This window comes from Oxyura jamaicensis, chromosome 1, assembly GCF_011077185.1.
Source record: "Oxyura jamaicensis isolate SHBP4307 breed ruddy duck chromosome 1, BPBGC_Ojam_1.0, whole genome shotgun sequence".
In the NCBI taxonomy this organism is placed as follows: Eukaryota; Metazoa; Chordata; class Aves; order Anseriformes; family Anatidae; genus Oxyura; species Oxyura jamaicensis.
In genome coordinates, this window is record NC_048893.1 from 53,908,825 (window position 1) to 53,936,416 (window position 27,592).

A 27,592-nucleotide genomic window follows, 5' to 3' on the forward strand; every position below is an offset into this window, starting at 1 on the left:
TATCTGAAAACCCTTTTTAACTTACTATTTTTTACTGACTATATCTGTACAGGATGGTATCCTTTTACACCGTGACTGCATGGTGTTTTTAAAACAGTATTTTAGGTTTAATACAATTTACATAACATATACATCATTTATAATTCTAACAAACAAGCAGTGGTAAATTTGTTCAAGAAAAAAAAAATGTTTTAATTGTATGACCATTAAAGAAAAGGTGGAAAGAGGTTTTTTTTTTTTTTTCTTTCAGTAATGAAACCCTGCTTAGGAAAAGCTGAATAAGTAACATTTGAACTCTTCCAAATTCTCTCTTTCAAGGAAAATAAAGAAAAAGAAAAAAGAAAAAAAAAAAAAGCATGAATTATTTCACATACACCCCCCAAAAAAACTCTAATGAAAACTGATAAAATAAACACATACATGACTTTATTTGTTGAAGGATTCAACACAGTAATTTCTTGTTCATTCTGTTTTGGAATGAGGTGTTAGAAAGCAGAAGAAGAGACAGAGAATATATTACTATTTGGATAGGGATCACAGAAATTATCCCAAAATGTGGAAACAAAAAGACTATACAATTAAAAGAAGTCTGTAAGTAGCACTGCAAGTGTACTAGATTTGATTCACAGAATTCAAAATATTGGCCAGTGGAAAGAAGAAAGCAAAAGTGGGCTGTAATTTCTTCAACGAAATTTTTAAAAAGTTTTCTTGATGCCTCCAGAACAAACTCTGGCTGCCCAGTCAGACTCTCATGGGATAGAAATAATTACTGCATTCATTAGCAATGGCACACAAATATTCATACCAACAAGTGAAGAGAAAGTGATGGTGGTCTAGAGAAAAAACAAAACAAAACAAAACAAAACAAAAAAAGCTTATGAAGACATTCTAGGCAAGGAATTAGCTCTGGGAACAAGGATGGAGATTAGAGCAGGTCTTGGGGCTCAGGATGCTAAACCTCTATTGCAGGCTACCACTGACTTGCTTTGTGAACATGTCCAATGTTTTTACTTCTCTATCCCTCACTTTCTCTTGTCTTTATATAGATGTCTTTATTACAGAAGAGTGCTAAACAGACCAAGAAGCTAAGTACAGATTTTAGGCTGAAAGACAATATACTGCTGATACTCTTTTCAAGCTCACTTCAAAGTCTTGCTAAAGGAAGCTGCTGAGGATTACTGAAGGACAATGTAGCTACCTGCAGGAACTGCTACACTACAGCACTTGTTGCTCTGTTTAAATAGCACCCATTCCTGGACTTGTGTTGTAGACGCTGAAGTCATCTTTGTGAGTGATATGCAATTTCCAAGGGAAGATATGCTTCTCTGAGGGCTTTCTCCTGCTCTGAGACACCATGAGCTCAACATCCTGATCGGAGAGCAGCCGGATCAGATCACCATCAAGGTCCCGGTAATTCAGAACAATGTCATCTTGGCCAAACTCCTGCCTGGTAGAAGAAAAATTGATTGATCCCATAATCAAGGAATGCCTGGGAGGTGATGCCTGATGAACAATATACTGGCAATCTAATAAATTCTGCTAAAAGTCACATTAAGCCTTGGGTGTTTTGGCATTCTTGGTACAGATAGTACTAGAAATCATACATCTGCATTCATGCTGTGTTGTATTCAAGCTAAGAAGCCTGTCAGAACAATCTTCAGTAACTCCATACACATAGTGTAATTACTCTGTATGATAAAATCTCCATATGTACAAGTTCACTATAGTTAATCCCCAATTTTGCCTACTTATGGTTACCTTTTTTGAGGGGAGCGTAGGTTAAGGAATGGAAAAATATTGACACAGGTGTTCTATTACTAATAATTGATGTTCTACCATTTTGATGTCCAACACTAGCTTAATCTAATTCAACACTCGTTTAATGGATGTTAAAGATGCTGGCCTGCATCGTGAAGAAGTATATTAGACAAAAGATCCTTGCTTGGGAGCACAGTTCTGATCTTAGAACAAGAAATAGAAATTTCTACGCAGCACAACTGAGTTGGAAGTATGTAGCATACGGTACTTGCTGACAATCCCAGATGGCTCTTGGCCAAGACGAATTACAAATTCTTTAGAACATTTCAAAAGTGTTTCACATTCAAAACAGGATGATGGCCAAGTAGAACGTACAAAAGCTAGGACTGGAAGGAACTTGACAAATGTTTAAATGATATTAAATATACAACTACCTGCTTGCACTTACCTTATCAATTCCATGAGATCGTTGAATAATGGAATGCTGCTCAGGTCCTCTTCCACTGAGATATCCCTGTAACAAGAACAAATCTAATCATTGTATATAATGAATAGAGAACTATTGGCATCTCTTCAGCAGTAACCTCGAAGACTATTTTATTATTACCTGATAGTGCTTACTGTCTCATCATGGTAATAACAGCGTACTTTATTCACTGTGTCTTCCTGCTGTGGTAAATCTTTTATGATTTTCACAAAAGCACATGGGAAAATCCCAGTGGTATCATTAACTGTTCCCTGGAAAGACAGGAAGGGTTGGAATGAAGAATGCCATGCCATTTTGGCCACAAATTATACTTTCTGGAATTCAATTAATTTCCATGGAAACAACAGTATTTTTATTTATTTATTTTTGTTATATGCAAGAATATAAAGGCTATGGAAGTGACCTGATGCCACCTCCATAGAAAGATTATACAATTGTGTAGTCAAATAAATACAAGGCATAGGAGTGAAACTGAGTGTAAAAAAATAAAGTCAGGTGGTTACTAAGAAAGTCTGTGGTGTGTGAGCAAGCAGAGATATCATATCAGCAAACACACAGTATGTTTTCCTCATCCTTTTTCAGAACACTGCTGCATTTCCTATGCTCTCTGTAATCAGGCTGACATGTGTTGTGGTATGAAGCATGAACTATACAGCAACTCACCCTAAGGCAAGAAACCAATTAATCACTGAAATGGAGTTTCCATCTCCTTTCTGAGGCTTTTTTGTGTGTGTTCTAATCACTTCTAAAGAATTCAAAAACATTCCAGTGCAAGCAAATGCAAAAGAAAACTGAAGTCTAACAGGCAGGAAGTTTGGAAGCTAAAACCATCATGGAATGAAACAATTTCAAATTTGGAGTCAAGGATTTATTCCTGACAGTGACACCTGATTGTGACACAGTCTCCTCTTGAAAGAAGGAGAAAGGTCCCAAGGCTAGGACAGCCCTTTCTGCTCATGTATTTCAAGGTATGTAAATAATTCAGTACAGCTAGCACAGTCTTACCTCCAACCAGTCTTTGTTTACTCTGCTGAGAAGATAGATCAAGTCTCCCTTCTTAAAGCTGAGCTCTAGTTTATTGGTTCCAGCAAAATCAAATAGTGCCTATGGAAAGCAGCAACACAAATTATTAATTCATAGAATTATAAATGTGAATCTTTCTTTCTATTCTGTTCTTGAGATGCACAGAGTATAAACCAGCACGATAGTATGCACTTTGTCATCACAGATTTATTTCTGGGGTAAGGTCATAAATATGACTGGAGTCTACAGTTCTCACAATTTCTTCTCATACTCAGCACACACAAAATTGCTTTGTGGGAGTAGTGAAAGCAGTAGGATAAGCATGGCTCTGAGAGGGCTACACCTAGTAGTGGCACCAGAGAAATAAAGACACTGAAAACATGTAAGAGCAAGTAAGCCAAGAGAGCTGAAGACAATTGGCACCTTGAAAACAGGACAACTTGAACTCCTGAGAATAGAAAAAAATGTGTATTGTTTCTGGTTGCAGTGTTACAGCTTTCTGATTTGCTGCAAAATGTCACAAAGAGCCGTACATCTTAGAAGTGGTGTGTCCTAATTCAAGAGTAAAAAACTTTTCTTCTTACATCTAGTGCTCAGGCCTGTGCGCTGAACTGAGCACTTTGGGGAAGTCTGGGAAACTCGTGTGTAGTTAAAATGGAACTTAGATGCCCCCTTCAGGAAAATAAATAAATAAATAAATAAATAAATATTAATAATAGTAAAATGGAGGTAAGCACATACTACCACCTTAACAAGATGTTCTTGAAAAATTAAAATTGCTGAGTTATCAAAAACACGTATTCCCCCCATTGTCTGTCAAGAACACAGCAGCCATTTAAATGCTCTTATAAAAGCAAAAATGAAAAGCTGTTCCTTATTATTCTGTGTTGAGATGGCTCTTTTGGTCTTGTCAATACCAAATTTCAGAGCCTAGTCAGGCTCTTTTTACAGTTCTAGGAAAACAAACAAACAAACAACAACAACAACAAACAGCTATCATGCTAGTAGTTCATATGTCTATTTAATAGCCCTTTCAAAAACCTTTCATCTACTGAAAAGTTTTGGTGGGTAGATTAAATGTTAACAAAAGAATACATAAAACCCAAGAGATACACCTGATCCAAGAGCTGCTATCATCAGCGTAAAAACAAAAGAACATCAAAGCAAATGCATGTTGTTTATTAACCTTACATGAAAATGTCACGTGTTCCAGAAAGTGACTCTATGCTCAGACAAGTGTAGTGGTTACAAGGCAGTTCCACGTGCTTAATAAAAATACATTTTACAGCAAAAGACAGGGTTATAGTCACTTTTCGATAGAACCCTTATGTTACAGAAATTCTTATTCATTTAAGGAGGAACAGAACACTTCCTTCCATCCTTTATTTCATTTGTGAAAGACAATTGGTTTCCTGTGCTGATTTCACTTTCCCTTCCTTCCCCAACCTCTAATTAGAAAAGACATCTTGATCAAAGAGATACCAGAGCAAAACAGAATTTTGTCTCCTATCCTGTGACAGGTTGCGCAGAGTACTCACCTCAGCCCGAGGACTTGCCACCCGGTCCAAAACAGGCAGTTCGGGTGAAATGCTTTTACTGAAGACAAAGGAGACAACAGGGAGGTACATTTGTCTTTCTAGTCATCAGAAATACTACGTGATCAGTATAGCATTCACGTTTTCATTATATAGAAGGCAGGCAAGCCGCAGATCACTGGAGGATCACTGCATGAGTGTGTGCAGCATTGAAGTAAATAGACATGGATGCAACAGCATTGCCCTAGTTCTCTGTTTCAGTGCAGAGCAGCAGCAATCTGATGATGTCTGCTGCTGAGAACAGATGCAATTTTCTATACAGCCAGTATGCCTCTTCCACAGCATTGCTCAGTCCCTTTACTCTACCTTCTGGGCATTTCTCTTTCTAGCATTTATGGCACTCTGTTCAAAATCTGCCATCACATATACATGCAGGAATGCATGCACACATGGAGGGTTTGCACAGTTTGTGGTAAGTGAAAGGAATCATGTCCATCTTTGATGTGCTGAAAGGATAATTAATTTCTCTGAAGGGTAATGAAGTAAAATATCTACTTAGCAAACAGGTGCCAGTGCTGGTATGTAGGATAGGCCCCTGTTTAGACAAAGGACAGGAACAAATTAAATATTCAGTTTCATTTACTGTCTGAACCAGATCTCATTGATTCAGTGCCAAAACTCATGTTGACTTTAGAGGTGCAAGCCTGTGTCCTTAAGTTTGGCCTGTATATTCTTCAGATTATAATAGATATTACCATTCAAGGATAATCAACAGACAGAGTTTTTAAAAGCAGGCTATAATTCCTCAATTTGGAACTTTCCTTTTGATGCAAATACCAGCTATGCTCTAAAAATTTTAGATTTTTGTAAGCAAGGAATAGCATGCTTTCACTCTCCCCCACAGATGCTCATATTAGGATTTCATGGATTCACTCGGGAAACACAGTGGTGATTGTCAGCTCTCTTTTCTCACAAAACTGGACAGCATCTCTTACATCAAGCAATGCTGAAAAAAAAAACATGTCAATCGCTTACACTCGGCGTGTCCGTGGGCGAAGCCGTCTCAGTCTTCTAGGCACCTGTTCACTATCAAAATCTGAGTGGTAGAAGAACAGCCGTACCTCTTCATCCATCAACACCCAAGCGGGTAGGCAGAGTAGGTTCTGTGCCAAGAGCAAGTAGGAAACAGAGTAATAACAGTGGGAAAGATCAATTCTCTATTTATTTACAAGTACCAAATATGCATCTCTGACCTACAGGATCATGAAGGATATTCATTACTGCCAGAAATCTCCCTCCTCTCCCTTCTCACTCAGCAGGACAAGGCTGAACAGCTGACAGTTTCTCCTGTTTACTCTTGGAGTTGGCCAACGTATCGCTTCACTCTTTGTGCGCCTGATTTACTGCAGGAGTAAATTATTCCTGGCGTTTCCCTTCAGAACATGAATGACTGTGGAAAGAGGGCAATCTTAAGTACTGGAAGACTTGACCTGTGCTTTATACCATTAGTGATTTAACATCAGGATTTCAGTTAAGCTGCACACAAATTCTTTCTCTCCTTGATGTTGCTGGCTGTCTTCACCGTGGAGCAGGTATATTCAGAAGACCATCCCGCTTTGCTAGTCTCTTAGGTGCACTTGCCAAACTCCGTATTCCACACTTACTTAACTCCCTATTCACGCAACACTCTAAGATTCACCATTTTCTCACACATCTTGGTTTTGTTTGTTTGTAAGGCTATCTGTCCAGATACGACGGCAGGGAGTCAGCCTTTGTGAACACTGTACTCCAGCAGATCCCTACAGTCTGAACAATCTGGCAGCTAGGACTGCAGATTGTCCCACAGTGCAGACACTGTGTCTTCCAGAAAAATGGTTCAGAGAGAAGCAGGTACCTAGGGCTACATCAGTAATGTCTCTCTCAGCTGATTGCAAGGGGTAATTTTCTACAGTGCTCAGTGCAATCTCTACCCCCAGGAAAGAAGCTTTACCTTCATGTAGACATTTAGGATAGGAATCCTGTTCTCTGCAATTTCTTTTTTGGCCCCAACATAAACCTTCCCTAGAAAACATTAAACCAGTGAAAGCTATTAAAGAAAAAATAACGGAGGCTGTCACAGAAAAGAAGCAATCAAGAAAAAGTACCATCTCCAAGAAAACAGGTATTATCTAAATGATTTTAACTTTCTAAAGGAATTTTACCACATGTGGAGCTTGACTTCTCCAACTTCCACTGCAGAGAACTAATTCCTTGTCACAGCTAGAAATCCTGTGTACTTCCATACAATGCACTCCTCTTAAGGACAGCCTGGGACTGACAAAGCTACTAATCACACAGATTTGGTACTTGCAGCTTACCTGGCAATATGGGGAGTGTGCAGGTAAAAGGGCTGTTTTTGCTCTCTGCCCCATATCTCTCCTCTAGTTTGCTGTGCAGGGCATAGAACTGGCGATAGCGTCGGAAAATCAGGTATCTACCACCACTTTTAATCTTTACTTCAATGACAAACAACTGAAACAGAGAAGGGGGACTCAGGCTGACATTCAGACTTATAAATACTTACAAGAAGAAAATGAGGCATACAGTAGGCAGTGCTCCAGTGGTGGGAATGTTGTTTTAGGGCAAGCAATGCTTCATTTAAGCATCGGTACACTCAAGTGCTAGAAAATAGCAAGTTAGCAGCAGACAGTGGTATATGTATGGGTCCAGCTTTCCCATGGATCATGTCCCTGTGGCTGCTTTCTATCACCTGATCTTAAAAGAAAACCTGGAATGACTAGATGTTACTTTGCGCTTATATACCTTCCCTCCGAGAGGAGCAGAACATATTAAGGAGGTAAATATAAATACTGCCATTTGAAATAGAATGAGGACACCAAGGAATCAAAGCCAGTATTTTGTATAGCAGGGTGTTTTGAATATCCAAATCTATAGATAGAAGTCTAAATGAGTTGATTTTCAGATGAGAAAGCACCCATACTTCTCTTTGACTTTTAAGCACACAATTTCAGAAATTATGGTCAATGTAATCTGACCAAAAGTAAAACCATATTAATAATAATAACAAAAATAAAAAACTTAGTCCTTTCACTTCTAATGATCTCCCTCCAACCCTGATAGTATTTGTTATCTCTCACCAAAATTGCTTTGCCTTAAAGTAGCCCCTGATTTCCAGGCACTGAACTCTGAGTCATGTTGCAGCCACATCCTTTGGAAACATACAGGCAGAGTAACAAAACTTCACTACATTCCAAAGTAAAACCTGCATACTTCAGTGGGAAGCTTTTATGAGCAAAGTCCCCAGCAAAAGAAGCATAGCCTGTAGAAGCTGGACTGAGCTGGATTCATCCAAAACTCGTCTTCAGAAAATCTTATGTTGCTTTTCCCTTCTATTCCCTTCCTGTGTGCTTTTAGATGATTCATTGTAAGATCTAAATATGATATCAAAGACACACTACCTTTTGTGGACATGGCAACATCCTAGCTTGACAGTACCGTAGAAAAATTAAGCGAAGACCCTGCCCTTCTACCCTCTTTGAATTCATTTACCCACTCTCTTCACCAAGCTTATAGCACTCTAACAGGAAATAAGGCAGAAGTTAGTTAAGAATTTAGAAACCAAGCAATATTAGAGGACACCTCTGTCAGGTTTCACCAAGTAAAATAAATGTTTATACTAAGTCTGTGATAGACTAACCTCCATTTCAGAAAAGTTAAGCACTGAGAAGCTTTCAGCAAGGAACTACTCATTACAGAAAGCAGTGACACCAGTTTAACTGCATCTTGCTTCCAAACCAGTTACAGATGAGAGTATGTAAAGACAAGACAAGTCTCCTTTCTTACATAATAATTAGTAAAGCCTTTCTTTTCTTCTATATCTGCAATGTTAGCTGAAACAGGTACATCATCTGGAAGCTGGTCAAAATCACTGTGAAGCAAAAACAAAAGATTTAAGTTACTCATACTGTTAGCCTTTGGAGATATCTACGCTATACATAACAAAGATTAGGTGGCAACATAATTTTATCTAGTGTCAAAACCAAGAAAAACCCATGGTGTCTTTCTCTTCCTTTGCAGGATGCTGAGTTCTGTAACTTCAGCACAAGTCAGCAACCTTTGTGGGAACTCAATGAGCCTGAAAAACAGCCCTACTGCTGCTGGGCTTGCTAGAGTAGCAGGACTACAAAACAAAAGTTTGAGCTGGTAAGCCTTTCCTGATATATGTGATCAACCGTTCATGCATTCTTAATCCTTCCTACAGCATCTAGTAGGCTTACAATTACAATTCGGTAGTACTATTTCTTCTTCTTAAGAAGATTTTTATATATCACGATTTATGCTGTTACTATTACTGTACTACATTAGGGAATAGGAAACAGATCTTAGAAAAGAGCCTGTTGTATTACTTGCTGTAGAAACTGTCAGCATAAAGGCAATTCGTAAAAACATATTTTATGTGTAAAGTACATAAGATGTAGTTTGTAAATATAAAATAAGAAACAACAGAAGGATAAGCACAAACAAACAAAATAAATAAATAAATAAATAAATAAAAAGAATATATAATATTGTTCTATATCATAACTAATGGTTCCATCTGTCAAAATGTTGCCAAGTTTTCTTGTAAAGTTCACAGTAAGGCAGACCTTAAAGTTGTTTTGGAAAAAGAAGGAATAGCCTAGCAAATATTTACAAGTAGACCTTCCAGCCACAACAGATAACCTGAAAGAAGCACAAAGATACAAGTTTGAAAATGTCAAAAGTGCATGGAGGAACACATGAAAGTGGACAGTGTTAGAATGAGCTTTTCAGATTCTTAAAAGTGAATATGAACAGGTTGCATCTGAAGGAAAAGAGAAGGGAGGATCCCTGAAGGAACACCGAAAGAGTAGCCATATGACCAGGCTCTCACATTTCTTTTCTATATCATCCATGAAATAAAACAGCATGGATTGGAAATACTTTTTCCTCTGGGACCTCCTCCTTGGCACAGTATCTTTGACAAACAGAAGACATTCACCTTTGCTTCAATCTTACGTCATGTTAGAGTGCTACTTATATTAACATTTAGGTAAAAAGGATCAAGAATGAAATAGAGAGAAAAAGAAACTGCAAAAAGGATCCACTAAGGAATGCCAAGCTGAAGTAATGTTACATTTTTATGATCCTACAAAAAACACAGCAGTTGGCTTAATTTATTCTGCTACAAGGATATCCCAAGCAGGGGTTTCCACAAAGTGTAGCCTATCAGAAGGGCTGAAGTAATGATGTAAAGTCTTGCAATCGCTTGCTCTATGAGGAGAATAGCATGAATCAGCACCACCCACAATACCCTAAATACCACCGCTTACTGTGAAGAGGGATGTGGTTATGGAGATCAAGAAATACAACTAGTCATATCATAGACACTTCTAACAAAAAACCCAGTGAGAGTGAATCTGTTTGCAGCTCTAAAGAGGACAACGACTCACTATTGTCCTAAGTAGTGAATATTGCCCAGAAAAGATGAAAGAAAATCCACTCCAACTTAACAAATGTTCTGCTCCACGCTGAGAAACCTAATAGTCTGGAAGCTATGATAAGAAGCAGCCTGTTAGAACCATCAAAACTAAAAGCACAGATCGTAGCAGTTACATGGAGGCTTGTGGGAGGAGGGGCAGACATATTACCTCTTTTCTCGCAGCTGTCGGGGAAGAGACATGCTTTTCAGCTTCCTAAATCCAGATGGCTAAGCTCTGTTCCTCTGCTTCTTAGGCAGTTCTTGACTGAATGGGATGAGCCTGGTCAAAGCATTTCTCCCTGTGTGAATCAAGACTCCTCTGCAAGGCCTCAGAGATCTTTTTTTCCGATGTTTCAGTGTCAGTTTCTTCTGTACTTCCCCACCCCCAAGAAATAGAGGAAGTACTAAAGAAAAAAGTCATAGAGAAAGGCTGTTTTGTGATGTCTGTCATGTATCAAAACTGCCACTGTTGGGAAACCAAAAGTCCGACAAAAAGCAGAAACTGTGAGCCATTGTCTTCCCCTGCAGAGAAACACTTGCCTCTGGAAAGCCAGTATGAGTGGACTCAACAAATTCTGTTTTGCCCCAGCTGTAGTGACTGCAAATACACATCTACACTAACAATGCTTGTAAGTTAGGATGAATACCTCTGATCCCTTCTTAAGCCTTTGTGATTCCCAAGGATCCTCCCTTCCATGGACTAAGAGCGAGGAGGTGGAGCTAAGGAATAAATTTTCAGTAGGGAACAGAAAGGATGGTCAGAAAATTCAACCTTGTCAATCACATGGGTACCAGGAAATCAGGTACAGGAGGTTAGGAAGTTTGTTCTGAAGGATGTAATGATACAAGTAAAACATGAGTCTCCTTCAAAGAGCAGAGATCTTCTCAGTTTCATATGCTCCAAACAATCCACATTTGCCACCCACAAAGACAAGGTAATGGCTCACCAAAGGAGAATCCTAACTGCTCAGCCCTGTACTCAAAGGGTAGTGATATAACACTTGCATAACATCAGTTGAAAATCTTTCAAAAAGAATATAAAAGGAATAAAGTGACAAGGAAGCCATCATTTCCTAACATTGCGGATAAGTTGCAGCATCTCTCATCCGCTTTAGTCAAAAAGCTGTCATGTGCAGTATCTTTATCTCCACATTTCTCTCTTTAAGTCTCTTCCACTTTCATGTTTGGTACATGTTTCATTCCTTCTCATCCTTCTGCTGCCAAGCACCAAAAAAAATAAAAAATAAAAAAATCTTATCTGAATGTAGCAAAAGTGAACCAGCATCCTTCACCATAAAATTCTATTAATTGTAATTGTCAGACTTAAGAGTAAACTTAATTTTACTGCATTTTAATTAAGTAAATTCTTTGCCCATCTTTTTCCTATGGAGAATGGAAGGCATTACAGAATTTGAGAGGGAGTATAGTGTCTCTTGATCAAAGGGAACAGAAGTCACAAAATTCTGTACTGTATTTTCTGAGTGATTTGCTACTCTGTGCTATCCATGAAGATTTAGCAGAGTAGTTTTAAGATGGTGATGTTGGATATAAGTATCTCCCTAGACTTTCACAGTCCACTGTGTTTTTCATTTTCTTGATGAGGCCCGCTAAATTCTCATGTAACCTGAAGGCAGACTCATTATTCTCTTTCCTTTGCCTTGAATGGGTGTGACCATAACAAAGTTTTCTAACTGCAATTTTCTTGCTTTCTGTTGACATTCAGAAAGAAATAATAAAAGACCATCTTCACCAGAACTTTTAATCATGAGATCATCATATATGAACTCATGAAAATTCAGAGGGGCCCTCCTGGTGTGCACAAAGATTGTGGAAGGCACAAGAACCAGGTAAACTTTAACAGAAGAGAAATGTGGGAGTGATGCTTTTAAGATCACTATTAATGGATATCATGGATATCATAGTTTTGATAAGAAAACCATAAAAAGGATATCCTAATCTTTTCAAATCTCTAGGAAGATAACCTAGATATGATGCAGATACATCTTTTAAGAGACAGTGCAAAAATGCTTTCCCAGTGTTTATTTCTCTTCCCAAGATATGGTTTTCAAAGAACAGGTTGCTATCAACCTCATAGATAAATTGTCTATGCAACCGCTTTGCTGTAGGCTGAGTAAAAGAAACAATTGACAGAAGTTCTTTGATTGCTCTTCTGTCTACTGGAGATTGTAGCCAGTAATAACATTGATCCAACAGAATAATGGTAAACTTGCTATGAAAGTTCCTGATTCTGCAAATATTTTCTTGTTCTGAACTAAAATGAGTCGAAGAACTTGTTTTCTGAATAAAAGGCAGATTACCACCTCAGAAAACCAGATAGCTGATTTATCCATGTGTAAGAGAAAATAGGCAACTAGGTGCAAGAAATACTAATAAATTAATTAATTACGGAAGACTACTAAGAAAATCCTCAGATGACTGAATTACGAGTTTATGCTGACATCATTACATATTTTTTCCCAGTTCAGCACCTACTATATTATTTTGGCTGTGCATGCCTTTGTACTGTGGAATTGTGGTCTTCTGTCTGATGTACATGTTGTTAGAATATAATTCTATAAGGATACATAAACACTTTGAAAATTCCAAGAGTATCACCTATAATCAATCATCCAGAACAAACATAGAATATGTGGAAGTAGTTCCAAATCACTAAAGATACGTGAACCACTAATCAAAGGAACATAATAAAATTCCTCAGCTGAATCAGTTCTGATGACAGCACTACATACCACGTCTATTAGAGCAGCAGCTACTGTATAATTTTGACTGCACACACCAGTAAGCTCTAGAAAAATAACTTCTGTCTGATGTGTACCCATTCCTAGAAAAGTACTGCATAATTACATTCAATCACTAGTCATAGAGTGAATTTGTTAAGTAACTGAATAAAATGAACAAGAATAATATTGCTCAAAGATGTCTGGTCTCATCACGTAATAATCTGCAAAGGAAGGTGTATTGCACCAAACACTGCAAGGGAGCTGAACATCAAACAGAAACACAAGCAGCAGAGTTGGCTTGCAAAACACTTTCATTAAACCTACTGTTTTCAGAGGATATGTGGAATATTTGTTTCTATAGTACATGCAGCATTAGCTGTTGAATGTCTTCTATGGTTGCTTGATGCTGAGCTGTAACTGATCACACTGATTTGGGAAAAAGTGATTTGGAGTTATATTCCATTTTCCATTCATATTACACACCTGTACAGATTTTGCTTTTATGGCTACCATCAGCTTTACAGAAGGCCTTGATACACATTTACTATATTTTCAAATAGAGTCGTGCTTAAACTCCATATTATGATAGCACATTAATATTGAGTTATGGCTCCACAAAACTTTTTTGTAAAAGTTACATAAAATAAGCTACTCATGTCTGTCTTGTAATTGTCAATGTTCTTCTGCAGGTAGTATTACAAAATCCTTAAGAGATTGCTGGTACAATGGCAAGTTACAAGATTCTCTTTCTTGAGTATATGCTTTGAAGACAGCTGAAAACAAACCCATCATAAACCAAACCAAACCAAACAAACAAGCTGTTGAAGTTGTCCTATCTTTCTGAACTTTGTGAAAAGAAACAGAGAGATGATAAGTTGATCTGATTGTTTTTATATTCTTCACCAGGTAATGGCTCAAACCATATTGGCTGAGTGCACAGATACTCTCCCTGTCACACTTTGCGTTGGGAGGGGGAAAAAAACATGGGATTATGTATATTTGAAAATTTGCCTTGATTTAAAGCTGGATGCAGTTTCTGTGACTGCTTGTTAAGGGTGAAAAGTAACTGGTAGGAATTTGCAGAAAAGGACTATGATCATGCACTGCTGACATAAACACGACTACACAATCTATCCTGAACTGAAAAAAAATGTAAAGGTCAGCATCTACCACTCTTCCCTGACAGTGAATGTAATCATGTCATTTATATAATAAATTAGTACTCAACATGAATAGGTTTTACAGAGCCAAAAGCTAAAGAAACAGTAGCCTTATTTTTAAATTGAATTTTCTTTGGAATATCAAATTAAATCCAATAACTAAATCTGTTCTTTGTACCTTAATTGCTTGAAAAAAAAAAACACCCATGAAAGAACGAGTATTGAAAGACAAAAAAATAACCCCCCAAAATGAGGTTTTTGTTTAGTCTTTCTCAGCTACTTGCACTCAACATTATCATTCTGGGTGTTGTTAGCTCGGAGTGCTATAGCCAGATCTTCACAGCTTTTCTTATGCAGAGCAGTATCACATGCAATATTGTGGTCTTCCTCTCTATGAAAAGCAATTCTGCCTTTACTATAAATATTTCAAAAAATGCAAGATTTCTCTTGGATATAGCATGATCACTTGAGATAAACAGAATTTGAGTAAGTCTTACCATTACAATAGTAACTTCTTGATGAGCAATGGGGTTTTTTGCTCTTGCAGAGCTCAGGTGGATGCTCATGCGCAAGACTAGGGTAAGTGAGAGAAGTGGAAGCTCAGAGACAGCAACAGAACATTTCATTAACCAGCTAGCATATCATTTCCAGGATAAAAGAGGCAAAGAAGGAAGAAAGAGGGCAGACACTGTCACTACTACTGTGTATGACAGTTGTGGGTTGGAGGTGGACCAATATAGAATAGCTAACTACTGGCATCAAAGCCTGGTAACCAGCTATTGCAGACACAGAAGCAGAGTGGCTCCACTCGAGAACCTCTGAGAGAATTATATGCCTACAACCATTCCTCCAAAACCTCAAAACTTAGTTCCAAGTGCACAGCAGCAGTGACCCTTTGTGGCAGGATATTCTCTATGTTTTAGACTTCTAATCTCTAGATAGCCAGAAATCTGTCAGTCATAGTTATTGCTATTCAAGGCAAAGAAAATTCTGCTTCATCTGTTTCACAAGTTCAAAGACCTGTCAAAATTACTCAAAAATTTTTTTCACTGAACTTTCCCAAATCTCAAAACAGGGTTAGGATTTGCTAAAATTTGTGCAGAGCTACATTCAAACCATCCTACACTGTTCCTAATAATTTCCCCATCCGTTTGATGGAAACCTGTGACCAAATTCCTCTGACTTAATTTAGAAACCTCAGATAAGTGCTTTTAGTTAAGTGGAAGTTCTCTGAATAGACAGAGAAGAGAGACTGGCACCTCTGGTCAGTAAATCAGACCTCAAGGTGGCCAACTCCACCTCTAAAGGTTTTATCTGTCTCCTTGGACTATATGTGAGTTATAAAGTACCTACATTCCTGATTTGGTCACCTCAAGTTCCTAAGGCTAGGAATATAAATCTGTGCCTTACTGTGAACCTAGTTATTACTGGTATAGAGGTGCCTTCCCATTAGGGACCCAGTTATATTTGGATATGCACTTTTACACTGGTATAATTATCTTTACCCTAAGGGAGTTGTACTACTTTAGCAACACTGATAGAGTCAAAGAAGCACAATTTTCTGGTGCAGACATATCCAGTTTGCTTATTGCAGAGAGTCTAAGGCTCATTTACTAATGATTCATAAACTGGGACAATATCCCCTAATAAAACTGGGGGGCAAGGGGATTAGAGATTAAGATAGAAAGACGAGTGGAAAACGTAGAGGAAATAAACATCAAAATGCTGTGAATGTCAAAGTTCTGCTCTGCCAGTATTCCTCAGAGTGTACACTTACAGCCTGCCTCACCTGCTGGCCATTAACTCAGCCTTTATTCCTTGAAAGATAAACCTGCAGACTGAGCCCAGCAGTAACTGTACACATAAGTAACCTGATCGCAAACCACCTGCCAGTCTGTCCATTTCTAGCGTGGAGTTTGTGTGTCTCACACCTCAACAGGCAGAAAGCTGCCTTGTAACGTAAAGCTGGGTCTAAATAAGAGAGCTCTCAATTAACTGCGTTCAGTTCAGCCACTGGCTTGCTATGTGATTCCTTAATTCCTCAACATTGCTGTCTGCAAAATGGGGTTGACAATAAAACCTTTATATATATATATACAGGGAGACAGTGAGGAAAGAAAAAGGCTCAATAGAGCAATAACTCATTGGGAAAGTCAGGTGAAAAGTGATAAACTACATCTATCATCCTTAGCAACCCACCTGCACTCAAAGTCGCCTACAGTTCAAACTGAAAAATGTAAGAAAATAAAAATATGCCAGTAATGTATGCTCTGATGCCAGGCCTTAGAACTTATTCCCAATCCATTCCAAAAGAATGTAGTTGCTAAACTATCACATATCTTAAACAGCAGAAGCCAATGGGCCTGCCCTACTACTGAAAAGGAGAACAAGAAAATTAAATGAAGAATAGCTTTCTGCCCAAGAATGCTGTCTAATCAGGGAATGCATCACCCTGCTTGTGGATTGCTTCAATAATCTGAGCCCAACAAAAGTAATGGGGGACTTTGAAGCTGTGATCACACAGTGATGTATCTTAGGATATTCCCTGTCCACACATAATCCTGCTCTTTCCTGCACCACAGGAAGGCACACATGTGCTGCAAAATACATCAGCTGACTGATCCAGCTGTCAAAACTCTTTTTAAACCACAGAACAATTTCCCAGCCCAGCTCACAGTACAGATATCAATATAGAGAACAAATGGGGAAGAATGCATCAAACCAACACTGCTGCCAGACAGCTTTGTCTTATGAAAACACACACTGACTACAGAGTGAATGTGTATGTGTACATGTACTTCTCCAAATAATCAGGCAAGTGTACACTTATGTCTCTTGGCAATTCATCTCTACATACAGATGGCAATGCAGTCTCCAACACATGTGCTTAAGGGCAACCTAGGACTGGCACAGCAAGGATTTTCCTGTTTTCATGATGTAAGGAAGGAGCCAAAACACACCCTTAGCTGTGACCTTTTCTGTAATAGTTTTTCTGAATGACATATCTGCTACTTAGCATCTGAAGAATCCAGTCCTTGAATAGCTGTGTCTCTCTGCTTTAGTGCCATTGCCTTGTCTGCCAGCCCTTTACTTAATTTTCCAGACTTCACTACAAGCAGCTTGTGGAATCCACTATGAAATTTGAATGTAATGCCACCACAGTGTGTTTCTCACTGGGAATCAGACCACAGAAGCATGGAAAAGAGGGCAGAAATCTGTATATCAATAGCACTTCCTCATGAGTAAAGAGGGATTTCCTTGTGAAAAGACACAAGGAAGACATTTTCAGATAAAAGGAGAAAGAGCAAGTGAAGGAGGAAAAAGGTTGAAAAGAAAATAAAACTCTCTTATAACTAAGACATAAAATACAATTCCTATCTAAACAATTTTATTCCAAGCTAACTGGTTAGGACACCCTCAGATATGTCTGCTGCAAACCAGTCAGAAGTGGAGGGGGATTGATGTCCTGTTCCAGTTCGTTCCGTTCCACCTCTCACCTCTGAGTTCTGCTGAATGTGACATTTTTCCCTGGCGCCTAATACACAGAACTCTGCTGCTAATTTTATGCACAGAGCTCTCATGCTGTGTAATTTGAGGCCAGAGTCTCCTCCAACAGCCTGCAAGCCAGAGTATGCACCCTCCAACACTGCTTCTGCTGCAGAGAAATGGGGAAAGGCAGATGGAAATGAGCCAAACAAGCAACAAGCTTCTAAACTTCTCAGAGGTGTTTAGCTGATTTTTGGCTCTCAGATCTACCAGGGATCTTTCTTCAGCTCTCCCTGTTTGTCAACAGTCTAGTCCAGTGGATCTGTCAGCAGTTACAAAGATTCACTGAACTCAAGGCTCTCACTTCTCCCTTTTTTTTCCCTTATTAGATTCTGTCTGGCTGCTGTAATACTACATCAGGCTGCTGGCCACAAGGCTTTTTTAATACTACAGTGATACAGAATAAGAAGCGATTACTGTAAGATCATAATCAAGGTTTTAAAAGTGAGGCTGGTATCTCTTTTTCTGCACCTTAGTTGATATCTCTGCATCTCAAAGACAAATTCTCCACTACACAAGGTTCTAACAAAATGAGAATGGTCAAATAACCTTTAAAGCCTGGCCTGATCCCCTCAAAAGGGGATTGTACTGGATGTGTTCCCATTAACTGACTAGAAAAACTTCTGTGCCAGATACCCCTTCATGCTTCCAGCTAGCTGGATCAACTTTTGCTGAAGCTTTTTAGTGGAATCATCACCTCCCACAGTAGAGAAAGTATTGAATTAGACACATTTTCAATAGTACTTACTTCTACCCTGGTGCTGATAATACCAGGAGAATACCCTGTACCACTGTTTTCTCCCAGCTCCATTTTTTCTTTCTCTTGACTGTATCAACCAATAGACAAATAAGGGAACTACAGGTTAAAAAGAACAAATAAATTAAAAAACTAAACAAACAAACAAAAAGCCAACTTTGATAACAGAGTTATATCAATAACTTCACTGAAAACACTTTATGCAAGAACAAAATAAACTCCATTGTCTAAAGACTTCTTTGGATGGCATATCCTCCTTGCTAATGTTTCTTCTGCTATAATTACATTGAACAGCAGTATTAAGTACAGACCCAGTCTTAAGAAGGGAGAAAAAATTCTCAGGCCTGTACAGCAAATCTGCACAGCAAGTGCTATTATAGCCCAGAGATCCAGTTCTAGCTGAGACTAAATAAAATCTTTCTTGAGAATTTTAGAAGAGTTGAGATATTTACTGGTGTTCAGCTGCAATAGAACATAGTGGGCTTTGATGTCCAGACAATTTTCTTTGCATTTCCTCACAGCATGAAATACGTGCCTATGTAGAGAGAACAAAGGAGGAAAGACCAGGAAGAGAAACATAGTCCTTTATTCTGTATCTAGGACGTGAGATAAACAAAAGATAAGGCAAAGAAGTAATCTAATTCCTTATATTATTTTAGTATAGCTGTCATGTTCACTGAGGAAAAAGAGGAAAGATACAGGCAATGGAAAGTGGGCAGAAAGAGGAACATACATTAGTAAAGGGAATAAACTGGGATGTGTAAGAACAACCAAAGGTAAGGAAGGATTGGGAAGAATCCGTCCCTCCTCCGAAGACATGTGTTGCATTTCCAAACTTGACCCACATGTGTCTGACGATCTAATTTATGAGAGACATGAAGCTGACCAGCCAGCAGGCTGACCATAAATTACTTCTCTTAGATAAGACAGGATGATTTACATTAGGAGAGAGGAAGAGAAAATTAAGGAACAAGAACCATGCCCCTTGCCCTCCTTGTTTGGCTGCTGCCTGAGATATACTCTGTTGGCCTCTAAAACTCTGCAGGTATCCTGAGGTGATTATACTTCTTGCCAAGACCTGCCTGTTATAAAAACTATTAGATCAGAGCCTTTTTCTGCTGCCTGACAGTGTGGATGCATGGAGCAACTACACTTTCAGCTCCATGTTACCAGTAATTTTGCTGACCAGGCTTTGCTCAAGTCCTTTCATTTTCCTCTTCTCTAATAATACCTTTCTTGTTTAACTTATTCTCTCCATATACGCACCTTCTTTTTTCTTGTTTTATTTTATTATTCTCTGTATAGAAGTTGTATTGAGAGACCTAGCAGGCATCAGAACTCCAATCTGCACGGTCTGCAGCAAACACAGTGCAAGACCATCCCTGCCCCAAAGAGAGAGTCTAAAACCAGTTTTGAATTATGTTCTCATTCTGTTGCTTTTGATCTGCTTGTTGCCATTCGTCTTATTGTTCTCCATTTTTATTTCTCACATTTTCTTTATATACCTTACTGGAGAAAGACTATTTTAAGAGGAGTACTGCTAGAGAAAAAGAATCATTATGAGGGCATTTGGCTAGCTGACAAAAAAGAATTCGCCAGGACCAGAGGATGTTAAAGGCAGCTGCATGGACCGTACCTGTAGGAAATGCCTGCACTTGTGTTTGGTTTAGCATTTTCCTGCGGTATTAAGATTTATGTCTTGTTTCCTACCTGACTTTTGATTAAAACACTTTTCCTGCAGTATCCACTTGATATACTGGAGGGCACGGCTGCCATTCAAAAGGAACTTGGCAAGCTAGAGATATAGGCCAACAGTAAAATCATGAAATTCAGCAAATGCAAAGTTCTGCACCTAGGTTAGAAGGAGTGTGGGGATGGGTTGTCTAAGTAGCCAAAATAGACCTGGAAGGTCCTGATGGAGAACAAGCTGAACATGAGTAGGTCGTGAGAAATTAATTTTCTTCTCTAGAAAATGCTTATAGTGCTCTCCTGGAATACTATTGCTAGTTTTCAAGCTCCCAAAACAAGAGAAATATTGACAACCTAGAGAGAAAGCTGCTTGAAACTGGAGGAGGAGGGGAAGATAGCCACCATGAAAATGAATAGTGACTAAACTTACGCACTGCACAAGCACTAGACCTGCACTATTTTTATTAGCAATAATTGTAGTTCTTCAGTTATTCTTTTGTCTTAGAAGTTTGGTTCCTATTTCTTTATTCTTGTTAGTGCTGAGGCCTTTAGAGCTTAAGATACTTACTATAAAAAAATAAAGTAATTTATAAAAACTTAGTATGTCTGTCTATATGTCTGGCATGATGGATAAATAAAAATCTATACAACTCGAAATTGAATTCTTACAGCCATTGACTAGCAACCAATCAGAAAATCTGCAGAGTTTTACAAATATAACTGGTTCAGACAACAAGAATCAGATAAGGTTAATGCTTTCACCACATAACTAAATAAGTCTAATTAGTATTTCAGAGACATCATTTGAAAATTGGGTATAATTTTGTTCTCAGCTGCAGAACCCACTGTTCACACGTTTGAATGGCAGACATAATACTTACCAGTCCACCTATGTCACGATGTAGCTATACTAAGAGTTTATGAACATCAGAAAATTTTACACAGAAAAATATTTTGTTTCTCCCACTCTTGAATTCCTCTCTTGATTCCTCAAAGCAGACCTGTAATCCTGCTCTGAATACTGTCTTTCCAATAGTTCCTTAATCCATATGTTGTAGAAAAAAAAATGAATTCAGAATGCATTTGCCTGCTTTGGCAATATAGTTCACATACTTACTCCTTCTGATGATTGTTTTATGCTTCAAAGCCTACCAGATTTAGCTAGGCTAACACCAGATACTCTACTTTTACATATAATCCTTTTTCAAATCTCATTAAACTCTTTGTTGAAATAATAGCCATCCAGCTGCTAAACCCACAAGATAATTAAACATTGTTTGAAGGGGCATTTCTTTTTTCAGCAGATTTAATTTTTATCAAATGATTACTCCATCTTAATTTAAATAATAATTATTCAAATACTTTTTTTTTTTAACCTTTTCTCACCTAAGTCCTTTCCTGGGCCCTAGGCCAATGGAACAACTTGAAATGTAACTGATACAGCAAAAGAGGGGGAAAGGCAAGAAGTGGTTACTGAAGGTTCTCATTTAGGCCCTAGATCTGGCTTCAGAGGGACTATTCATAGTTAAAAAGTAAAACATATGCATAAGGCTGTGCAAGATCACAGTGTCTTTGGCACAAGATTTATTTCTTGCTATGAGATATGTAAGTGCCATACTTATGAAAGGCCCTAGTTACAGCTGAATCTACAAAAACTGAGGCAGGATAAAAACAAATGAGAAAGAAGCATCTAGGAAAATAAACTTCTGGTCTTTTATAATAAATCTATTCTTCAAATAAATATTTGACTGAGGTTTCTTGGATTGATTTAGTCTGAGTCTGCATTTTTGACTGTACGTGTAAAATTCTGGTCAAAACATCTAATTTACTATCCACAGACATTGTTAAGAAGATAAGGTAGTCATGGTTAAGAATTCACATTTGAATTAATGCTGCCACATAAGTGCCTTATCTTAAACATGACAGTCTACACAAAAGATACAACAGGCAAAAGAAGTTAACAACAGGGTTTTTTTTCCACTTTTTTTTTTTCTTTTTTTTTTTCCTGGAGTAGCAAATTATCTAGAACTGCAGAAGAATATTTGCTACATGCTATTGATCCAATCAGGATATTCCTTGGCTTTGGAAAAGAAACAACTCTCTTAAATATTTACACCTTTGGATTTCTTCCTCCAAGCATCTGTATCTGCAAAAATCCCTTCTCTCCTTAAAATGAACTACTTATTTCTGTAAGCTGTTACTGTATGGTGTGCCACCATTCTAAGGGGGGCTCTTAGCAGATGTTTTTGTTTCACTTTCTCATCCTCAGGCTCCTTTTAAGGAGCTATTAGATTTTTAGGTTCCCTAATCCCCCAACTAAATTTATCAGCAGTTGATTGCAGCCAAGAGTTAAGCTAAATTAAACTTTGAAATCTCTGTACAATGTATCAGATGCACTTCTGGTAGGGGAGGTGGAGCAGAAAGCTCCAAATGTTCTACTTATGAAGAGACATGAGAACCATGTTTTTCTCTCATCATTTCTCGAAGCTTCCTCAGATTCTTCAAGATCACCACAATTTCCCTGATTTTATAAAAGCAAGAAATGAATTACTGAAACAACTTGTCATTTACCTCTGCATCAGGTGTGTGCATGTTACACATGCCTAAATTTTTGCAGATGTACACATTTTCCTCTATAAGTGTGTACTTCATATATCGAAAAGGTATGTGTACATGCTTAGGCTAAGGCTGCATGCATGCTTGAGACATTTGTTACAACCCACACACGTGGTGAACATGTATTTATCTATGTGTGTGTGTTTATGTATCTGTTCCCCAGTCCTTGTCCTCACCCAATCAATCATTCCCTTGCTTGTTCTCTTACACTCAAGTATTTATCAGAATCGTTACCCCTCCTGCTCTCTTTCCTGCTCTTATGATGAGTAGTAAAATACAGTCTTAAATAATTTCTATGTCAACATCAATACTTGGTTAGTTTTCATGACAAGACATCACGTTCCCCTATTATTGCAGAACTTTTCACTTCCATGGTACCTCCAGCAGAAGCGGGGCTATTAAGTATCCTTACAAGAACAAAATCCAACAAAACATAGAAAGGGACAAAAGGACTTACTCTTTCTAAGAAAATAAAAAAGTATATAGAAAAAGTTTGAATGCTTAAGAGGAGTTGCCATAAGACAGTGATTTTTCACCTGTAAGACTAATTGTGATCTAAACTATCAGTGATTTTCATAAGTCACCAATATCTAACAAGAGATCAGTACCAACATAGACTGACAGTCTCAAACAAATTCATAACAAGGTGTTCCTCTCTCCAGAAAGTAATTATTCTGTACTATTAATTGATCCCTAACTCACTAAAATTTCTGTAAAAAACCCTCTAGAAGAAAGGTCTGGTCAAGTCTCCACTAAAAACACCACAAAGAGTTCCAGTGACAATTGTGGAAGATGGCTCGGGTTCAAAAATGACAGCTGAATAGATACTACAGCTCTTTAGATGTAAAAGCAATTCTTGTACACCAGGTAATAATATACTGATGCAATAAAGACAAACTTCATATCCAAAAACTTCATAGCACTTACTCTGAGGACACATCAAAGATTTGTTTCCAAAATCATTTGTCTATCATTTTCACCAGCTTTTTTTTTCAGCAGAGAAAGTGTGTGTGAGAAGTGTGATTTCTGCTGTCTGTATCCCCATAGCTACTAGAAACAGCTAGAAAGGGAATTGGGCACATCACAGCATACAAAATGTCAGGTTAACAAATTCCATCACAACAGCTCAGAGAAACAGACGCTAGCTTTCTCCCACCTTCGTCCTCCCATATCACTAAAAGAACGAAAAAGAGAAGTCAACAACAGAAAACTAGCCAAAGCCACGTAAGGGGACCAAATATGTCCTTCAGAAACATAAACCCCTCTAAAAATAGAGAACAGCTATGCAAGTCACTTGTTTTTACTCATAGCAGTAATAAAAGGTCCTTGTAAGGGATTCGCACAAGCTCTGTGCTGTTACAGTAGCATCTGGTCTCCCCATTGCTGGAGAGAAATGGTGAAGAGGATTTAGAGCGTGTGTAACCTGAGAGAGAAATCATCTGTCATTCCCTCACAGGGCATTAGCAAACTTTCTCTCTCCTGAGATAAAGAAGAGCCACTTTCCTTCCCCTGCCTCTCACGATTACAGCTTTAAGCTTTTTTATACTATACGTGCTTATGACTAATGCTAATAGTTAGGAAAAAAAAAAAATCCAGCTCTATTAAGAAAAGGCAAGGGAAGCACCACTGAAAAGAGACCATATTCTGTGTGGTACACAGGGTGAACTTGGTAGCATAGAAGAAGTTGAGCAGCAAACAGATCCTCTCTGTGAAAGAGGATACTCTTGCTCCACCCAAGTGAAACTTTATGGGCTGTACTTCTCATGATCAAGAGCCAAAGCAACAAAGAAAGAAAAGGATGCTTCATTATTGAAGATACTGTCTCCAGAAAGGATGCAATATTCAGTTCCTTGCATGAGACCACTATATTGTGTGGTCTCATGCAATCAGTTAATCTGTTGGAGTCTATGTTTTCTGCCCTTTAACAGGATAAAGTGTTGTTGGAAAACAAAAATCCAAGCGAGACAAAGGAAGATATGGAGGTACACTAGCTCAAAGATTAGTGGGGTTTTCAGTATGACCTGCTACTTGTTTTTTTTCTTTCTCAGAGTAGAGGGGAGAAATGTCAACAGAAGTGCAGAAAAATAGCAGAGATGATACAATTCAAAGAAGCAAAATGCTGCCAAACAGCACATCACTTTTATCTTGCAAGCCTCTGCTTGATCCAAAAGCAAGATATTAATGATCCCTTTACTGAAAATATCTCTCTCTTCTTCAAGACAACAGCTTCTGTGTCCCACTGAGATCAAAACTCAAAGGGCCTAGGAGCTACTGCCTGTTACAAATGGCTGTGAAAACACCACAACACAAGCTAAAAGCTCTGTTGCATATCAGTCAAATCTGTACCACAAGCTACATTCAATGCTCCACTTCTAGATTACATTTCTTTTACCTAAACATGGAATACTCACATTGTTTTGAAAGGTGACGTGCAAAAAGCCTAGCAATAATTTACATAAGAGATGGCCAAAAATATTAACATCCAAGAACAAAATATAAGCCCATCCTGAGCATCAATTCAGATGTGAAGAATACAAAAAGGCAATGTGAGTTTTTATAACACAGTTCAGTCCAATATATTTTTTTAATAATATTGTAAATCATGTAAATCATGTCAAACTTTTTCACACTACCTAGGAAAAGAAATGAAATCCCCCTACATAAGATTATGAACAAGGTGATGACATTATTAGCAAAAGAAATGTCTAAAAAAGAATTGTAAGAAGCTGTGGTACACTGGTAATGGCAGGGAAGATGACATGAACCTCTAGGCATATGCTGGGGAGCCTTTCTTTGATAAATTTTCTTCTGACGAGACGAGAATAAGGACATTACCAAAGATAAACTGGAAATTTTGATCTGATATACAACCAAGGGAATCCCAGATTCAGCAGAAGAGAATGCTGCTGGATCGGTAACACCAGTGCAGGTCCACTCAAGTGAGAAGTTTAGCACAGGTAGCAAAACTAGAGATTTTCTTCCTGCAGTCCTCCCTTTGGGCAACCTAAAGAGATAAAGGAGAGAAAGTATAGGAGAATTCAATGTCTGAGTCTGAGTCAATCTGCAAACTACATGGAAATATTTCTCCAGTGCCAGTAAGTTTGTTTTGTGTGCATCTGTATATTAACAACTGAAGTGGGACTGCTGAATTCATTTCATCAGGGTGACTAAAACAATATTACAGAATAATTACTTTTATTTACTGATATTCTCCTTGGCTGGGTGGAAATCATGACCTAAACCTGAGAAGATATCCTATTTACCAATTCTGTAAATAGAAGAATTGTTTTTCTAATGAAATATTGACAATAAACAAACAGCTGACTCAACTGTGCTCCTTGTCTGATGTTAGTTATAGACTTTCTTAGCCAGCACTTTCCACTTGAGAGGTTGGCAGGAAAGCCCAAACTTGCCATTTAAGCATCACTGCTATGGAATTATTTGTACTCAGTTTAGCCAGAAGTATATCAATCCTTTACAAACTTCTGACTTTTAAATACATCTCACTGTGCACTAGCAACTCTGAAACAAATTATAAAAGCATAAGAGAAAAACAAAAGCAAACACCAACAAAAAACAGCAGATTCATTAGAAAATAACCAACAAAATTTGGCTTACCACAGGATTCCAATTGCTAAAACTGAAGTCATATTTCCCCAAAAGCTGTTTACCCTGATCTAACTGCTTTGACTGCTCTCCTACCAGCAGTCTATTATACATGGGAATAAGTAATGAAGCCGTCTTTCTGCTGTGCTAATTTTCCTAGAATATAACCCCTGTGGTAATAATTATATGGGCTTATCCATCCCAGTGTGAACAACACCAGAGTGTCAATTATGACAAATGTCTGATACCCACGAGTGTCTTGTAAAGAAAACCAACTGTTTCCATTCTCTTAACCTGGGGTCAGGGTTTCCCACCAGGACTAACAGCTTTTTTTCCTGCTGTCAGTATCCATTTGAGATTTGCTAGAAGGTGTTAGGATGCACAGACCTGCTCTTTCAGCACTAGCTTTTTCTCGTTTGGTAATCTGAGACTAGATCTCATTGGGGGTTTACAGAGAAACACCTATCACTGGTTTTTATTTGTATTATCTCCTTTGGGTGATACAGCTCATGACATTTCACTTTCTTTTCCACATCATTTGCAATACAAGCTGCAGAATTCCCAAAACTCACTGGTGGCATGGACTAGTAGTGACCTACTTCTGGCCTCTGGGGTATCTGTTGTAGCCATTTGCTATTTTCAGCTTTTGATCCAATTATCAGAGGAGTCGTGTAAAAACAGAACCACTAAACCTGGATCCTAGGAGTACAAACTTCTATCAGGCAAACCAAAAACAGTCCACTGCAAGGACTATTAAGAAGTAATAGAAGCTAAAAAAAGCCTGAAGCAGTCTGATATACTACATCTGGCAGGACAAAATGATAATTACTATATGAAAAAATTGACATTGTCCATCACAGAGTAGTATTGTAAAATATATGTGTACCTGAACAGGCATGCTTATATGCAGCCTAAAGAACACAGGTAAGAAGTAAAAAGCAGCATATAAGCAAAACGTCACAGTAAACAAGGACTGAAGTTTCCTGGTTTTGTATTAGGAAGCAAATGGTTTTTGGTTGGTTGGTTGTTGTTTTTTTTTTTCCTATGGATACTGTGAGTCATTCTTTTAACTGATGTATTTCTCATATACATTCTTTCCACCTAATCCTTCCACTATTCACACATGTGGTTATCATAAACTACACAAAGGAAAATAAGAACTACCACACTGGAT

General features: G+C 38.1%; 1 protein-coding gene across 2 annotated transcripts; it reads right to left on the minus strand.

The window, feature by feature from the left end:
- Positions 1 to 1,107: 1,107 nt before the first annotated feature.
- On the minus strand, positions 1,108 to 26,729 carry NCF4 (neutrophil cytosolic factor 4). 2 transcript variants are annotated; one of them, XM_035339878.1, is made up of 10 exons: positions 26,431 to 26,729; positions 8,647 to 8,731; positions 7,161 to 7,314; positions 6,794 to 6,864; positions 5,839 to 5,966; positions 4,807 to 4,864; positions 3,251 to 3,349; positions 2,366 to 2,496; positions 2,207 to 2,272; positions 1,108 to 1,447 (listed from the first exon to the last, which is right to left on the minus strand). In XM_035339878.1, exons 1-10 carry the CDS (start codon positions 26,460 to 26,462, stop codon positions 1,237 to 1,239), a joined length of 1,035 nt encoding a protein of 344 aa, XP_035195769.1. In that variant the 5' UTR covers positions 26,463 to 26,729; the 3' UTR covers positions 1,108 to 1,236. The 2 variants fall into 2 exon arrangements, with proteins under 2 accessions (XP_035195769.1, XP_035195762.1); XM_035339871.1 differs by lacking the exon at positions 26,431 to 26,729 and adding an exon at positions 10,473 to 10,885.
- Between the last annotated feature and the right edge of the window lie 863 nt (positions 26,730 to 27,592).

Excerpts from the sequence above, each read along its gene's own strand:
- NCF4 (XM_035339878.1), bottom strand. The coding sequence starts at position 26,462 with ATGACTTCAGTTTTAGCAATTGGAATCCTGTG. Across the intron at positions 6,865-7,160 it reads CACACTCCCCATATTGCCAG|GGAAGGTTTATGTTGGGGCC; the intron begins GTAAGCTGCAAG and ends AATGTTTTCTAG. Across the intron at positions 4,865-5,838 it reads CGCCCACGGACACGCCGAGT|TAAAAGCATTTCACCCGAAC; the intron begins GTAAGCGATTGA and ends CTTTGTCTTCAG.